This window comes from Schistocerca gregaria, chromosome 3, assembly GCF_023897955.1.
Source record: "Schistocerca gregaria isolate iqSchGreg1 chromosome 3, iqSchGreg1.2, whole genome shotgun sequence".
Classification (NCBI taxonomy): domain Eukaryota; kingdom Metazoa; phylum Arthropoda; class Insecta; order Orthoptera; family Acrididae; genus Schistocerca; species Schistocerca gregaria.
In genome coordinates, this window is record NC_064922.1 from 89551520 (window position 1) to 89570433 (window position 18914).

Here is an 18914-nt window from a genome sequence, read left to right on the forward strand (position 1 = left end):
CTACTCTGAACCATGAACTCAATTTACCGTCAACACTAACTGATGCCTGACTATCCATGTAAAGACCTTTAATTGCTTGCAAAAGTTTGCCTCCTATTCCATAATCTCGTAGAACAGACAATAACTTCGTCCTAGGAACCCGGTCATATGCCTTTTCTAGATCTATAAAGCATAGATACAATTCCCTGTTTTCCGCTCATAACACTTCTCCATTATTTGCCGTAAGCTAAAGATCTGGTCCTGACAACCTCTCAGAGGCCTGAACCCACACTGATTTTCATCCAATTGGTTCTCAACTAATACTCGCACTTTCTTTTCAATAATACCTGAGAAGATTTTACCCACAACGCTGAGTAAAGAGATATCTCTGTAGTTGTTACAATCTTTTCTGTTTCCGTGTTTAAAGATTGGTGTGATTACTGCTTTTGTCCAGTCTGATGGAACCTGTCCCGACTCCCAGGCCATTTCAATTATCATATGTAGCCATTTAAGACCTGACATTCCACTGTATTTGATGAGTTCCGACTTAATTTCATCCACCTCCAGCTGCTGTATTGCACTGCAATCTATTGACCATTTTCTCCACTTCCTCAAATGTGATCCTATTTCCATCATCATTCCTATCCCATTCTACTTCGAAATCTGAAACATTACTCATCGCATTTTCACCTACATTGAGCAACTCTTCAAAATATTCCCTCCATCTGCCCAAGGCATCCACAGGATTCACTAGCAGTTTTCCTGACCTGTCCAAAATACTTGTCATTTCCTTCTTACCTCCCTTTCGAAGACTGCGAATTACACTCCAGAATGGTTTTCCAGCAGCTTGACTCAAAGTCTCCAATCTGTTTCCAAAGTCTTCCCAAGATTTCTTCTTGGATGCTGTAATTATCTGTTTGGCTTTGTTTCTTTCTTCAACGTAACTTTTCTGTCTACCTGAGTTCTAGTATGTAGCCATTTTTGATACGCCTTCTTTTTCCTTTTACAGGCTGCCTTGACTGTGTCATTCCACCAAGCTGCTCGCTTCATCCTACTTTTACACACTACTGTTCCAAGACATTCTTTAGCCACTTCTAGTACTGTGTCCCTGTACCTTGTCGAGTCCTTTTCCAAGGACTGTAATTGACTACATTTAAATAACTGGTACCTTTCTGAGATCGCTATTATGTACTTGTGCCTGATTTCCTTATCCTGAAGTTTCTCCACTCTTATCCTCCTACATATGGACCTGACCTCCTGCACTTTCGGCCTCACAATCCCAATTTCACTGCAGATTAAATAATGATCAGTGTTATCAAAGAATCCCCTGAATACACGAGTGTCCCTCACAGCCTTCCTGAATTCCTGATCTGTTATTATATTGTCAATGACAGATCTGGTTCCCCTGCCTTCCCAAGTATACCGGTGAATGTTCTTATGTTTAAAAATGGAGTTTGTGATTACTAAGCCCATACTGGAACCGAAATCCAAGAGTTGTTTCCCGTTCCCGTTGGCCTCCATATCCTCTCCAAATTTACCCATAAACTTTTCATACCCTTCTGTTCGATTTCCAATCCTGGCGTTAAAACCACCCATGAGCAGAACACTGTCCTTGTCCCTTATTCTAACAACTACATCAATGAGTGCCACAAAAAAAAACTACCCATCTTATATCGATCTGTCCCTTCACAATGCGAATATACTTACACAATCCTAATTTTCTTGCTAGACACTGTCAAATCTATCCACATAAGTCGTTCGTTTACATACCTTACTGCAACTGCGCTTGCTTCTATTTCTTTCCTGATGTAAAGCCCTACACCCCATTGTGCTATTCCTGCTTTGACTCCTGACAGGTAGACCTTGTATTCTCCCACTTCCTCTTCTTTCTCACCCCTTACACGAATGTCACTAACAGCTAAAACGTCCAGCCCCATCTTACTTGCAGCCTCTGCCAGTTCTACCTTCTTCCCAGAGTAGCCCCCATTGATATTAATAGCTCCCCATCTCTTTACCATTTGTTTGTCAAGTCGTATCTTAGGAGTCCCTGGTTTGTCAGTTAGAGGTGGGACTCCGTCACCTCCAAAGTTCCGAGGCATTTTGCTCTGATTGTTGCCAGCATCATATTTAAAGTACCGGGGAAGCAGGTTGCTAGCCTTACTTGCCCCGCGTCCCAATGGGTTTTACCCCTAACGGCTGAGGGACTAACCGGTGGATTTGGTAGTCTTTGCTGTATGGGCACAAAGGTGACCACGACTCAAAATATGTCCGAGATGCCCAGCCTTATTCCAAAGTAACTGGTATCCCGACTGTCGGGACCACTTACTTGGCCACTCATACGTTTCCCGTGGTTAATGAACTAGGACATGACTACAGGAACCCACACCATGATTTATTTATCAGTCTAATCAAATCACATTTGAGATCAGTTTATTGACTTATTTATGTCCAGATTACAACTGAGGACTTGTGCTCGTGTCAGTATGAGTGGGGTAGGCAAAACACCCACTGTCCTTGGTGGCAGAGAATAGTCGTGAAGGTCCCTGCAGCCACCGCTCGCGGTGTGCCTTGTGAGTGGAATAGCCTGGTGTGCTGGGCAGCCCTTGCCGGCAGTTAACTTGTGTCAGGTGACGGTGCTGCGGTGAGGTACAGCCAATCTGCTGGGAGTAGCCGACCTGCAAATGTCCAAGGTGCAAACGGCCAGCCTCATCATATCTGGCAGTGCGTGGTGGCGGCAGCCGTCCAATGAGAGGGTCCCAGTTCGTTCCTCTGTCCACTGACGTGGAGCATCGATCCCCAAGGCAGCAGAGACCAGAAACGGAATGAGTACGTGTCTGTTGTTGAGTGGGCATATCTTATAAATCAAGGCGCCACTCTTACGTCGCTGCTGTAACGGCTTCCTTAATTCATTCTAGAGTTCTGCAAGTATGACGGGTCTGAGAACGGTGGTGTTGCAGCCGAAACTGAGTAATGCCGTGTTTACAATTACGAATGTACTCCATTAGAGGAAATACGACATCTCCAAAGGTTCGCTATTGTAGTCCACCCTCAGACGTACAAAATTCGTCAGATGCAAACAAAGTGGTTCTACTCTTGTTTACTCCATCTCGACCATGAGAAAGGATTCGTGCTCCATCAAATGAAAACACCATTGTTGCGTTCTGATACCAAAAAGCGTGCTACTTTTTCTTCCTTTTGGTAATGGTAACATACGTTTCTTGGCTAACAGTGAGTTGGATACGCTCTCATTCATTTCTGTAACTTTTGCCTTGACTGCTGTAAATTTATTTTAATAATTAATCACCATGTACGGTATAAATTTCATCCTAGTGTTTTGTTTTCTTGGCTCCACAGATTCGCTAATGTGTCGAAAGCCGGCTCTGACTATTAAAATAAACTTACAACAGTCTTCGAAAACTTATCGTACGTACAGAGACATGAAAACACATCTACATACAAACATACGTGCAGTCACTTCCACAAGAAAGTGTAAGCAGTCAGTTCCACAAGAAAGTGTATGCAGTCAGTTCCACAAGAAAGTGTACACCGTTATACATATGAAATAAAAGACGCTACCATAAATTATGTTTACATAAAAATACATGTTAATCTTACCTGCTGAATCACGTGATAGTTAACCCAGTCACCTCCATTATCGATTATAGCTTTTCACTTTAGCCCTCTCTCTACAAACTAAGCGCCATTTCATACAATAGAATGGCCCAAGTTCACCGAGTGTGAAAAAGGCTAACGTACCTACCGGTAAATACATATAAATACGTACACAAATACACACACACACACACACACACACACACACACACACACACACAAATATATATATATATATATATATATATATATATATATATATATATATATATATATATATATATATATATAATGGGAATAATGGGAATAATGGGAATATATAATGGGAATAATTGTAAATATTTATATTTGTGTTACCTTAACATGTACACACATCAGTGTGCTTGTTGTTTCCTTCTTTTTCTGCATCGGACACTCTTCCCAGAAACACGTCACATTAATTTATTACCTGATGTTTACTGCATAGTTGGTGTACTAACTGGCCAAGGCAGTACAGAATATAGGTTTCGAGTCCGCGTGTCGTCGTTTTTAAAAATGATCTGCTGCTCAGATGAAAGTAACGTCTAATTCCTTGCACTTGGCGATACTACCCAACCTAAAAATATACTACTCCTAACAGCTCTAGTTGTTGTTGTAGTCTTCAGTCCAGAGATTAGTTTGATGCAGCTCTCCATGATACTCTATCCTGTGCAGGTTTCTTCATATCACAGTACCTACTGCAACCTACGTCCTTCTGAATCTGCTTAGTGTATTCATCTCTTAGTCTCTCTCTAAGAATTTTACCCTCCACGCTGCCCTCTAATACTAAATTGGTGATCCCTTTATGCCTCAGAATATGTCCTATCAACCGATCCCTTCTTCTAGTCAAGTTTTGCCACAAATTTCTCCCCAATTCAATTCAATATCTGTGCGTTAGTTACGTGATCTACTCGTCTGAGATTCAGCATTCTTCTGTGGCACATTTCGAAAGCTTCTATTCTCTTCTTGTCTAAACTTTTTATCGTCCATGTTTCACTTCCATACATGGCTACACTCCATACAAACATTTTCAGAAACGATATCCTGACACTTAAATCTACACTCGATGTTAACAAATTTCTCTTGTTCAGAAAAGCTTTCCTTGCCATTGCCAGTCTACATTTTATATCCTCTCTACATCGACCGTCATCAGTTCTTTTTGCTTCCCAAACAGCAAAACTAATTTACTATTTTAAGTGTCTCATTACCTAATCTAATTCCCTTAGCACTACCCCATTTAATTTGACCACGTTCCATTACCCTCGTTTTGCCTTTGTTGATGTTCATCTTATATCCTCCTTTCAAGACACTGTCCATTCCGTTCAACTGCTCTTCCAAGTCCTTTACTGTCTCTGACAGAATTACAATGTTATCAAAGAACCTCAAAGTTTTTATTTCTTCTCCATGGATTTTAATAACTACTCCGAATTTTTCTTTTGTTTCCTTTACTGCTCGCTCAATATACAGATGGAATAACATCGGGGAGAGGCTACAACCCTGTCTCACAACCTTCCCAACCACTGCTTCCCTTTCATGTCCCTCGACTCTTACAACTGCTATCTGGTTTCTGTACGAGTTGTAAATAGCCTTTCGCTCCCTGTATTTTATCCCTGCCAGTTTCAGAATTTGAAAGAGAGTATTCCAGTCAACATTGTCAAAGGGTTTCTCTAAATCTGCAATTACTAGAAATGTTGGTTTTGCCTTCCCTTAATCTATTTTCTAAGCTAAGTCGTAGGGTCAGTATTGCCTCACGTGTTCCAACATTTCTACGGAATCCAAATTGATCTTCCCCGAAGTCGGCTTTTACCAATTATTCCATTCGGCTGTAAAGAATTCGTGTTAGTATTTTGCTGCCGTGGCTTATTAAACTGATTGTTCGGTAATTTTCACATCTGTCAGCTCCTGCTTTCTTTGGGATTGTAATTATTATATTCTTCTTGAAGTCTGAGGCTATTTCGCCTGTCTCATACATCTTGCTCACTAGATGGTAGAGTTTTGTCAGGACTGGCTCTCCCAAGGCCGTCAGTAGTTCCAATGGAATGTTGTCTACTCCCGGGGCCTTGTTTCGACTTTGGTTTTTCAGTGTTCTGTCAAACTCTTCATGCAGCATCGTATCTCCCATTTAATCTTCATCTACATCCTCTTCCATTTCAATAATATTGTCCTCAAGTGCATCATCTTTGTACAGACGCTCTATTTACTCCTTCTCCCTTTCTGCTTTCTCTTCTTTGCTTGGAACTGGGCTTCCATCTGAGCTCTTGATATTCATACAAGTGCTTCTCTTTTCTCCAAAGGCCTCTCTAATTTTCCTGTAGGCAGTATCTATCTTACCCCGAGTGAGATGTGCCTCTGCATCGTTACATTTGTCCTCTAGCCATCCCTGCTTAGCCATTTTGCACTTCCTATCGATATTGTATTTTAGACGTTTGTATCCCTTTTTGCCTGCTTCATTTACTGAATTTTTACATTGTCTCCTTTCATCAATTAAATTGAATGTCTCTTCTGCTATCCAAGGATTTCTACTAGCCCTCGTCTTTTTACCTACTTGTCCTCTGCTGCCTTCATTATTTCATCCCACAAAGCTACCCATTCTTCTTCTACTGATTTCCTTCCCCCATTCCTGTCAATCGTTCCCTAACGCTCTCCCCGAAACTCTCTACAACCTTCTAATTCTGTCAGTTTATCCAGATCCCATCTCCTTAAATTCCCAACTTTTTGCAGTTTCTTCAGTTTTATTCTGCAGTTCATAACCAATAGATTGTGGTCAGAGTCCACATCTGCCCCAGGAAATGTTTTACAATTTAAAATCTGGTTCCTAAATCTCTGTCTTACCATTATATAAACTATCTAAAACCTTTCAGTATCTCCAGGCCTCTTCCATGTATATAACCTTCTTGAACCAAGTGCTAGCTATGAATAAGTTATGCTCTGTGCGCAATTTTTCTCTTTCATTTCTTACCCCCAATCGATATTCACCGACTATGTTTCCTTCTCTCCCTTCTCCTATTGTCGAATTCCAGTCACCCATGAGTATTAAATTTTATCACCCTTCACTACCTGAATAATATCTTTTATCTCATCATACATTTCATCAGCTGTAGTTATTAGCTTGCAAATGATATAAATACTGAAGTAATGTTATTCGAGACACTGTCCTCAGCCGTATATCTGCTCTTATACCCATGAAACCTTATATTAAATCATGTCATGCATCCATCGTGTTATCACCACATCATGAACAAAGTAAACTAAAGAAAGAAAAAGTATCCATAGTGGAAAGAGTGAGAGCTGCTTGGAAATACTGAAGACTGAAACATAACAGGTTCGTGTGATGTGACGGGATTCAGTATATATTCACTGTGTTGGCATATAATAATCGTCGTGCCCAGCATTTTACTAACGTAGCAGCGATGCTGCAAGTCCTCAATTACACATGTGATTTCATGTAGCCGTTCCACTTAATATACTAGTGGAGTCCACCTGTACATGGCAAGACTCTAGCGATGAGTTCATCGTTAAATGTCTAGTGCCAGAGACTTACGAGTCGTTTCTCCAATAGTATGGAGACAATGAGTTTGCAGTTAACGTAAGACGACCCTGTGACAAGTTTAAGGTGGTATTATGGAGGTCACTTCTGAATTCTGCTAGGCAGTCGGTCGCATAGGATGGCGAACGGAGATGTCTTCCCCAGCGGATGGTGGCTGAACGACGATGTCTCCACGGCCTCAAGGTGTTAAACTGCTCTACAGCAGTCGCTCATTCGATCCGACTTGCAGGCTGGGTGGTGTAGCTGTGCGTACCAGGTTTAGGTGCAGATGCCTCTTCTGTTACGCAGACTCCTTACTGCAACGCTGCGGAAGCATCCTGGATGTCAGTAATGCTACTCGTCTTCGACGGAGCGGCCATACCAATGTTCCTGCTCTGCTACTTTTCTGCTGCAAGAAGGGTGATTATGGTAACAAATGCTAACACTGGGCAGCAGCTGAATGGAATGGACAGTGTCTTGAAATGAGGAATTAATATGATCATCAATAAAAGCAAACTAGGATAATGGAATGTAGTCGAATTATGTCGGGTGATGCTGAGGGAATTAGATTAGGAAATGAGACACTTAAAGTAGTAAAGGAGCTTTGCTATTTGGGAAGAAAAATAACTGACGATGGTCGAAGTAGAGAGGATCTGAAATGTACACTGGCAATGGCAAGGTAAGCGTTTCTGAAGAAGAGAAATTTATTAACATCGAGTATAGATTTAAGCGTCAGGATATCGTTTCTGAAAGTGTTTGTATGGAGTGTAGCCATGTATAGAAGTGAAACATGGACGATAAATAGTTTAGACAAGAAGAGAATAGAAGCTTTCAAAATGTGCTACAGAAGAATGCTGAAGATTAGATGGGTAGATCACATAACTAATGAGGACGTATTGAACAGAATTGGGGAGAAGTTAGTGGCACAACTTGGCAAGAAGGAGGGATCGGTTGGTAGGACATGTTCTGAGGCATTAAGGGATCGCCAATTTAGTGTTGGAGGGGAGTGTGGAGGGTAAAAATCGTAGAGGGAGACAAAGAGATGAATAAACTAAGCAGATTCAGGAGGAGGTAAGTTGCAGTAGGTCCTGGGAAATGAAGAAGCTTGCACAGGACAGAGTAGCACAGAGAGCTGCATCAAACCAGTCTCAGGACTGGAAACCACAACAACAATAATTTATAATTTACCAGTCTTGAGCAACAATACACTGACAAGCCACTGACTTCAGTACTCCAAAGTTTTACACCATTGAATTTTAATAAAATTTTCTTTTATGGCTATGCATTATTTATGATATACACTGAAGCGCTTACAAGCCCTCAACGTATCCTGAGTATTAACAGTTATTTAAGTTCCATTGTATACTTATATAGCATAATTGTTATGCTATCATGGCAGGGCAGAATCGTAGATGATAGGAACATGTGAAGACAGTGGCTAGAGGACAGGACATGGTGAAGTGACACTTCGTAACACATGATGGGATAACTTCATTGCGCCAGAAGAAGTGGAAAAAAAACTGTACCATATGGGAAACACTGAATGTATGCGTCAAGTAACAGAGGATTTGGTCGTAAGTGCCACTCCGAGATTAAGAGTTTCGTGCAGTAGTGAAAATCGTGGAGAACGCACGAAATGAAGCAGAAAGTTGATGCAAAATGTCGGCACGGGGACGTTTCTACAATAGTGCAAAGGCAGAGTGCTTTCGAAGCAACTCTTCAGGTCGTTTCCGATGCACATCAGAAGTTAAGCAAATTTTGTAACAATGCGAGAAACGTATTGCAGTAATCAAAATATCCACGGGTGTACTGCCGGTCTATAGTGTCCAACGGGCACAATATTTCGGCGATCAAACATGTCGCCATCATCAGGTGAACTGACGGACTGAGCTCCTGTGAACGCGCCGGCACGGAGATCCGTACGCTATGGCTGCTCAGGGGGAACTGGGTTCGGTCGCGGCGGCGGCCGATTGAAATACCCTCCGCCCGCGGCGCGCTCCCTCCGCCGTCCGCGCCCCTCACCTGTAGATGGCGACATGTTTGATCGCCGAAATATTGTGCCCGTTGGACATTATAGACCGGCAGTACACCCGTGGATATTTTGATTATCAAATTCGCCGGGAGAAACTCAAGAATCGTATTGCAGTAGTTGTAAAAAGGGTTTCTAGGGTTGTAATATGTGCTGACTGGCTCACATAAACTGGATCTAGTTTTGGGGTTAACGCCCGTACGATCACGACAGACGGAGCAACGGGTGGGATTCGTAGGTCTCAAGAATACCTTTAGATTCTTTACTAGCACTTGAAGTTGGGTAATCAGTCATTGACGGGATAGCTGGACGCCACAGGGTAGCTGGCTTTCTCAGACAGTCTCCTCTTTCCCTCTTTTCTCAGTCCATCTTCTCCTACTACTTTTCCTTTGACATCCTTCTTCTCCCATAATCGAATTGCAGTCCCGCATTACAATTAAGTTTTCGTCCTCCTTAACTATGTGAGTAATTTGTTTCATCTGATGATATGTTCTTCTAATGTCTTTATCATATGCGGAGGTAGTTGGCATTTAAACTTGCAGTGCTATAGTTGGTATTGGCTTTATATTTATCTTGGCTGTTCAAATAACGTACCCTGTTACTTTTTTTCTCATTCATGCTCAGATCTCCTCCTCATTATCCCTACTTGATTTTGTGTTCATAATCATATCCTGACGTGAGCAAAACTCTTGTTCTTCCAAACACTGCGCTTTACTAATTCGCACTACATTTAACTTCAACCCAACTGTCTCAGTTCCTACGTTCTCTCAACTACCTATCCAGTTGATGGATCTAAAATTACGCTCTATGAACTGTTTCGTTTCTCCACATGACAAAAAGCTCGTGAGTGGTCCCCGTATGGAGATCAGAACCGATGACTATTTTACGACTGAGATATTCCATCCAAAAGAGTGACTCCATCATTAAGCAATACAGTTGGGCTGCAAGCCTTCGGGAAATATAACTGATATAAGTGAAGGACCGTTTCAGCTTGTTTGTGCATCCCCCTACTCCAGTCTACCCTGTGGAGACGTTCTGATCTGCGCGTAACTGCTACAACCTTTCATTCTCTTGATAACCTAATTACTATACTCTCTCACCACAACTATACCCCCAACCGCAACCCTGACTTCCCTGCTTCAATCAATTGACTGTTCGTTGATGCCAATTCTTTTTTTAGTGAAATTGTGCCACAAATTACTACTCGCCCTAGTTCCATTCAGTACCTCTGCATTAGTTACCTAATCTATCCATCCAATTTTTTACCCTTCTTCTGCAGCAGAAGCTTTCAAAAGCTTAAAAATTTCTTCTTGCGTGTACTGTTCATTCTCAACGTTTCACTTCCACATAAGGCAACAAACCACACCAATAGTTTTAGAAAAAATATTCTAACAGTTAAATTTATATTAGGTATTGAAATATTTCTCGTTCCCAGAAACACTTCTCTTGCCGGTGTGCGTATCATGTCATGTCTTCTTCGACCGTCGACAGTTATCTTTATGCCCAAATATGAAAACTAATCTATTATCGTTAGTGTTTCATTCCTGAATGTAATGATATGCGGTAGCTACTAACTTACTCGATTACTATTCGCTACCCATGTTTTAACTTTTACTGAAATTCGTTTTGTTAACTACTTTCAGGATGCTATTCAGCTCACAGGTTATCATTTGTACTAGCGAGCTTGCCAGTGAAAGACAAGCCCACTACATTACAGAAAGTTGGAAGACCAGACGCTTTTCCTTCATATACATATGTGCACGTCTGTAAGTCAATCCAGTGCACACAGTGGGTATGCTGGCTTCACTTTCCAGTACGAGCTACTTGTTAGTGAGCACAAAGTAGGTGTGAGTGACTAAGGCAGCAGCTTACCGTGTGGGTTGGGAGGCGGTGGAGGGGGCAGCGGTGGACCACCGCGGCCGCTGCCGTCGATGTCATCGTCTTCCCGGTCCTGCAACATACGGCACTCGCTTTAGTGTTCTGCGTATCATCTATTTCGCAATTTCTTGATGTAAATTCTGATGACGAAACAAGTATCCTAAAATAACTTCACAATGTTTTATTAGTACATGCCATAAATGTAATAGTATAAAAATCTCTGTTTCTGTGAGTTGATAGTTGTCATAACCTTCATGTGACGCTGAGCGTCTTTCGTGTGACAAATGAAACTGGCTGTAGTACACCACAAGTCCGTCTATAGACACTCATTAACCATTTAAAACTAACAGATATATCATGTGTATTGATATTCAGAATAAGTAACATCTAATTTCTACTAAGCAACAAGAAAAAAGGATTAAGTAGACGCATTTCCAGTTTCATCTGCACAGTGCAAATGTCAATGCCATTATGGTTACAACAATACATACATTAATTTTTTATTCATAGTTTATGTCATACCAAACAGGTGATATTAAGCTAAATCAACTCGCAAATAAGTTTAACTTGCTCTGCTGCTCACTGCTTTATATTCTTGTTTTTTTCCAATAATATGTTGAGATTACTGTCATCTCTCAACTTGTTGATCCTTTGATGTCTTCTTTGCGGAAGAAAGATTTTCATTTCATGGAAGAATATGACTGACTAGAATGTTAACTTTCTTTAATATCACACAAACAAAAGTGTTTTATCAGCTTGTAAGTCGTAATAGCAACTCGAAACCCTATCTGACGTAAAGTAACCAATGTATACTTGATATCTGGCACTTCTGCGTTTCATCCGTCTTTGTGAAAAAAGGGTACATTATCTCCGATCAGACTGTTCAGACTACAAATGTTAGTGGTGGCACATTCTTTAGAAATATTCCTGACTGCGCCGGCAAGAATGGGAACCACGTTCATAACTACAGCAACGCAAAAATCGATATTCGTTGAAAGTTTTTGACGTTTGTGATGCATAGCTTCTCTCTCTCTTTGTGTGTGTGTGTGTGTGTGTGTGTGTGTGTGTGTGTGTGTGTGTCTGACCGAATGGTGTGGAGATGAAGAGCGGAGAATTTAAATTTAGAGGGTAGTCACATGAAGTTTTGGAGCAGGACTCATTTATGTTGTTCTTCTATCTTCTATTGTGGCAAAGAGGGTGTTACTGCACAGTGATGTGTATTCGTTTAGTACTTTCTTTCTTGTGCTACTGATTTTTTTGGATGAGACAGGTTTTTTCTATCGTTAATTTTTGGTGGTAGGGTGTTTCTAGTATTTAGAATCTTTAAATCAGTTTCTATATTTGTTGAGTGGCGATTCTGTGCTATTACGTGATCTGCAATTGTTGTGTGTGAGCTATCACTTTTCAGTGCTGTGAGATGTTCTGTGTGCCTGATTCTAAAATTCCTACGTGTTAGTCCCACAGATGCACACTGGCAGCAGTTTCAAGTTTGTTGATATACACCAGACTGGCCATATGTGTCAATGTTGGTGATATTTCTTCCAAGTCTGTTCTGTACTGTGTAGTTTGTTCTGTATGCTGTGCTGAGTCCTTGTCTCCACAGTACAACTCACACCCTTTGTGTGACTACGTTGCTGTAAGGTATTAAGTGGCATTTGTTGCTTAGTGAGTGATGATTTGTTGTGAGCGGTGTTATATCTGTGTGTGGGTATGTTTCCTGATTACGTGTTGCCCGTTTTTGTATTTTGTTGCTTATTTTATCCATTGTCTTTCCATCATAATCACTCTCCTGTGCAATTTGTTTTATTGTGTTTAGTTCTCCTGTATAGTCATGTTTGTTCATCGGAGTTTAGTACAGTCTGTGTAGTAAATATCTGAAACTGGTTTTTCTTTTTTTTTTTTTTTTTGCGAGTCGTGCAGTGATAGGATTGATTATGTGAATGATGGGACTGCAACATTCGCAAGATGACGTCTAAACAGACTGCGTGCTTACAGATTACCGTATCAATTGTGTGACTGGAGTCGTGATTTCTTATTAGAAAGGGCACAGTTCGTAGTAACTGATGGAAAGTCATCGAGCAAGACAGAAGTAATATCTGACGCTCCCTAAGGAAGTGCTATATGCCCTCTGCTGTTACTGATCTATCGTTTATAAATAAACAACTTAGGAGGCAATCTGAGCAGCCTATTAGATTGCTTGCACATGATGCTGTCATTTACCGTCTTGTGAAGTCATCCGATGCTCAAAATCAATTGAAAAATGATTTAGACAAAATTTCTGTTCGGTGCGAAAAGTTGTAATTGACTCTATGTAATGAAAAGTGTCAAGTCATGAGAACTAAAAGGAGTCCGCTAAATTTCGGCTACACGATGAATGACACAAATCTCCAAGCTGTAGATTCAACTAAATACTTAGAGAATACAAGAATTTCCAACGATTATATAGATAATGTTGCGTGGAAAGAGAACAAAAGTCTGCGATTTGTTGGCAGAACACTCAGAAAATGGAATAGGTCTACTAAAGAGAGTCCTTACACTTCTCTTGTTTGCCCTGTGTGGAGTGTGATCCGCATCAGGGAGAACTGACGGAGGACATCGATAGAGTTCACAGAATATCTGCTTGTTTTGTACTGTCGCGAAATAGGAGAGAGCGTCCCACGGGCATTACACACGAATGGGGGTGGTGCTCATTAAACAAAGGCATTTTTCGTTGCAGCAGGATGTTTCAGTCACCAATGTCCAGCTGCGAATATGAAAATACTTTATCAACCCTCGCCTACAGAGAGAAAAATGATCGTCATAATAAAATAAGGTCAGAGACGGCACGGAAATATTTTTCTCGCGCGCTCCACGAGGGTGGAACGGTACCGAAAGAGCTGGAAGGTGGTTCGATGAACCCTCTGTCAGGCATGTAACTGTGAATTGCAGAGTCGTCATGTAGATGTAGATGAAGTGAGTGCAAAGTGGAAAGTCAGTGACAAGTACTAATAGTTCACAATGACTGCAGCTGCCTTCTGTGCCGACGGAACTACAGATGTGGCTGATTAACGTGTGTTCTGCCGCAGTCAAGATTAACATGCACCCCACAAGATTATTACTACTGATGGAAATGCACGCGCTCAACATGCAACATGGCAGTTGTTTAAAAGCCACCAATATGTAAATTCGCCATTCAGCTACTACAGTTAGGTGACAGTGAACAATTTAAATGAATATTAAGGTTGCCCTCCGTCATAATACCACGACATTTAACATAAACATTGTGTGTCTTTTGATCTTCTGTTAGTGATGGATTATTCTATGCTGTCAGTAAAGAACAGTCCACTTTTTTGTGTATTTGTAAGACTAACGGCATCGCTGCAAGCATAGTAATTGCACACTTATCAGTGAGTATGTATTGTGTGGTGTTTTCATCTATAAAATTCTTAAATTCAACCGCTCCTTTTCCCAGGCCCCAAAAATTGTTATTCTGTGACTTTTATTCTCCTGTTTACTTCGAGAGCTGAGAGGAAACATTCAGTTGCCATATATAATTAAACTACTGATGGCTCTGAGCACTATGCGACTGAACTTCTGAGGTCATCAGTCGCCTAACTAACCTAAGGACATTACACACATCCATGCCCGAGGCAGGATTCGAACCTGCGACCGTAGCGGTCGCTCGGGTCCAGACTGTAGCGCCTAGAACCGCACGACCACTCCGGCCGGCTTAAACTACTGAGACCCTGTTCATTTAGTAATCACAATTTTTCATAAAATATACGGATATCGAAAAACTGTTGATGAACTGCAAGAATAAATAACGCTCCCAAGTGCCTGGTAACACTATTTTTCCGGTCCGACACACAATGATTAAATGCAATTGATGAGTGAGGAAACGGGGGGGGGGGGGGGGGGGGGGGGGGAGAATTTGCTGTTGCGTGCGCCTTCGGCAGGCCCATAAATATTGTGGTGTGAGCAGACCTCTGGAATGCCGTGGCATTAAGGTGAACTAATAAATAAGAGAACTATTATCTTTCAATGAGTAGGGCTTCTAATAAGGAGGCTGCCGGGGGGAATAAAAATAAATCTCCGTGAACTATTGTGCAGGTACGAGCGCGAGCACGCCAAGCGCACACGGCGGTTAGGCAGGCCCCGTAATAGGAGCGGCAGCGACTGCTAATAATTGCCGGTTTCGCTCATAAGAGGCGTGGCCACAAGTGTCCTGGGGGGGGGGGGGGGAGACTTGTTCCCCACGAGCGGCTGCAGAGCCTCACCTCAGCAGGCCGAAGAACGGCGCTGGGTGCGGAGTGACGGCCGAAAAACGCTGCACTACTCACTATCGTGAGACCAAGCGCTGTTCTGCATGGCCACTCAAGCACGACCGCAATTTACGAGCAATATCTTGCGGCATGACGTTGCGGAAAACAACGGACTCTTAATGGAACGAGCAGAATCAAATTCCACAGGCGCCACAATAGAGCATGCTGTAGCTTAAAAGAACCACTTGCACATCTGGAACACGTGAGGCAATACAGACCCTACGACTTATCTTAGAAGCTAGATTAAGGAAGGGCAGACCTGTAGACTTACAGAAAGCTTTTGACAATGTTGACTGGAATAGGCTCTTTCACATTCTGAAGGTGACAAGGGTAAAAAACATGGAGCGAAAGGCTATTTACAATTTGTACATCAAGCAGATGGCAGTTATAAGAGTAAGAGTCAAGGGACATAAAAGGGAAGCAGTGGTTGGGAAGGGAGTGAGACAGTCATGTCATTCAATCAATGTCATTCAATCTGTATATTGCGCAAGCACTGAAGGAAACAAAAGAGAAATTAGGAGTAGGTATTAAAATCCATGGAGAAAAATTAAAAACTTTGAGGTTCGCCGATGATATTGTAATTCTGTCAGAGACAGCAAAGTACTTTGAAGAGCAGTTGAACGAAAAGGATAGTGCCTTGAAAGGAGGATATAAGATGAACATCAACAAAAGCAAAACGAGGATAATAGAATGTAGTCGAATTAAGTCGGGTGATGCTGAGGGAATTAGATTAGTAAATGAGACACTTAAAGTAGTAAAGGAGTTTTGCTATTTGGGGAGCAAAATAACTGATGATGGTCGAAATAGAGAGGATATAAAATGTAGACCGCAATAACAAGGAAAGCGTTTCTGGAGAAGAGAAATTTGTTAACATCGAGTATACGTTTAAGTGTCAGTAAGTCATTTCTGAAAGTATTTGTATGGAGTGTAGCCATGTATGGAAGTGAAACATGGACGATAAATAGTTTAGACAAGAAGAGAATAGAAGCTTTTGAAATGTGGTGCTACAGAAGAATGTAGAAGATTAGATGGGTAGATCACATAATTAATGAGGAATTACTGAATAGAACTGAGGAGAAAAGGAGTTTGTGGTACAACTTGACAAGAAGAAGAGATTGGTTAGTAGGACATGTCCTGAGGCATCAAGGGATCATAAATTTAGTATTGGAGGGCAGCGTGGACGGTAAAAATCGTACAGGGAGACCAAGAGATTCAGAAGGATATAGGTTGCGGTAGCTACTGGGAGATGAAGAAGCTTGCACAGGATAGAGTAGCATGGAGAGCTGCATCAAACCAGTCTCAGGACTGAAGACCACAACAACACAGCAACAACAACAACATCTGCAGCTTCATCTACATACTGTAGCGCGTCAGGAATACGCTAAATTTCTAATATGAAGAGGCCGGTATCGACTGCAAGTTGTACCATATGATGCAGTCATCTATCAGTAGCTCTAGGCACATGTTTACAGATAAACTATGAGATACATTTTAGCTAATGCACAATGAACCTCTATTTTATCGTATCAGTAATTAACGTGACCATTCCTTTCGGTAATGATTTTTCAGAATACCCAAACACAGTATTTGAGATCATTAGTAACAATGACAGAGATATATTTAATTATTTCACGCTGTACTTTTGTTTCACACTCTCTCTTAAATATGCAAGTAATGGTCAAATTTCGAAGTGGTAGACATTTAATAGAAACAATATTCCAAATACAATTGAATTACCGACAAAATAGATATTCATTAGTTTCTATCAAAAATATGTTATTAAAAGGAAACTCAAAAAGTTGTAACGTCAAAGAATGTAAGGCTTAGAATTTTCTACCGGTAATATGAAATACACTTAAACAATAATAACTTCTGTCTTGCAGCATTAAAATGGACATTACCAAAAATTTATTATTTGTTACAAAAGAAGTTTAAACCAAAAAGTGATTATAAGTAGAAAAGAGTGTTGTAGCTGAACTTTCTTCCGTAACTGTAGCTATAAATAGAATGTGCGTCCACCGGAGGTCTTTTGTGTCTTATCAAATGGTTCAAATGGCTCTGAGCAATATGGGACATCTTAGATCATCAGTCCCCTAGAACTTAGAACTACTTAAACCTAACTATCCTAAGGACATCACACACATCCGTGCCCGAGGCAGGATTCGAACCTGCGACCGTAGCAGTCCCGCGGTTCCGGACTGTAGCGCCTAGAACCGCACGGCCACCGCGGCCGGCGGTGGCAGGCTGTGACATGCGCAGAAAGAAGGTCTTTTGTTATTTAGCTCGAAGGCGCATGAAGTATGTCATTATTTCTTTGCAGTTGGTTTGTGACAAGTTCTACGGTGGTTTTCCAAAAAGATGTCAGAGGAAAACTTAATTGTAATATCAGGAAAGTAGTGTTTTAACTAACAGTCCAGAAAATCTGGACTTCAAGACTATAGTAGTATGTGCAAATGTGGCTCGAACTGCAAACATTGAGGGTAAGAACTACAATTTAATAGGGTTTATAGCTTACACTTTCCATAACAACTTATTATATACTCGGACAACAGTCATTAACGCTAAAACAGCAGTAAAAAAAATTATCCCAAGAGGTGGATACCGAAGCAGTATTAAATTGCATGCAACTACACTGAAGCGCCAAAGAAACTAGTACAAGGACGCGTATCCAAATACAGAGATATCTAAACGAGTAGAAGACGGCGCTGCGGTCTGCAACGCCTATGTAAGACAAGTGTCTGGCGCAGTTATTAGATCTGTTATTGCTGCTACAATGGCAGGTGATCATGACTTAAGTGAGTTTGAACGTGGTGTTATAGTCGACGCACGAGCGATGGGACAGAGCATCTCCGAGCTAGCGTTGAAGTGGGGATTTTCCCGAACAACCATTTCACGAGTGAACCGTGAATATCAGGAATCAGGTAAAACAACTCAATTCTTCGACATGGCCGGAAAAAGATCCTGCAAGAACGGGACCAACGGCGACTGAAGACAATCGTTCAACGTGACAGCCTTCCGGAAAATTGCTGCAGATTTCAATGCCGGGGCATAAAAAAGTGTCAATGTGTAAACTATTCTACGAAACATCGTCGATATGAGGTTTGAGAACCGAAGGCTCAGTCGTGCACCCTTGATGACTGCTCGAAACAAAGCTTTACGTCTCGCCTAGGCCAGTCAACACAGACTTTGGGCTGTTGATGTCTGGAAACATGTTGCCTGGTCGGACGAGTCTTGTTTCAGATTGTATCGATAGGATGGACGTGTACGCCTATGGAGACAACCTCATGAAACCGTGGATCCATCATGTCAGAAGGGAGCTGTTCAGGCTGGTGGAGGCTCTGTAATGGTGTCGGGCGTGTGCAGTTGGAGTGATATGGAACCTATGATACGTCTGGATACGACTCTGGAATGTGATACGTACGTAAGCATCCTGTCTGATCATCTGCATCCATTCATGCCCATTATGGATTCCGATGGACTTGGGCAATTCCAGCAGGAGGATGTGACACCCCACAGGTCCAGAACTGCTACGGAGTGGTTCCAGGAACTCTCTTCTGAGTTTGAACACTTC

At 41.6% G+C, this 18914-nt stretch overlaps 1 protein-coding gene across 1 annotated transcript in view; it reads right to left on the reverse strand.

The window, feature by feature from the left end:
* The window catches only part of LOC126354239 (collagen alpha-1(XVIII) chain-like), a 504706-nt gene extending 493582 nt beyond the window's left edge, over positions 1-11124 (reverse strand). The window contains exon 1 of the mRNA XM_050003737.1: positions 11037-11124. Coding sequence (XP_049859694.1) covers positions 11037-11124 — 88 coding nt within the window. The remainder of the gene's footprint in view (positions 1-11036) is intronic.
* Between the last annotated feature and the right edge of the window lie 7790 nt (positions 11125-18914).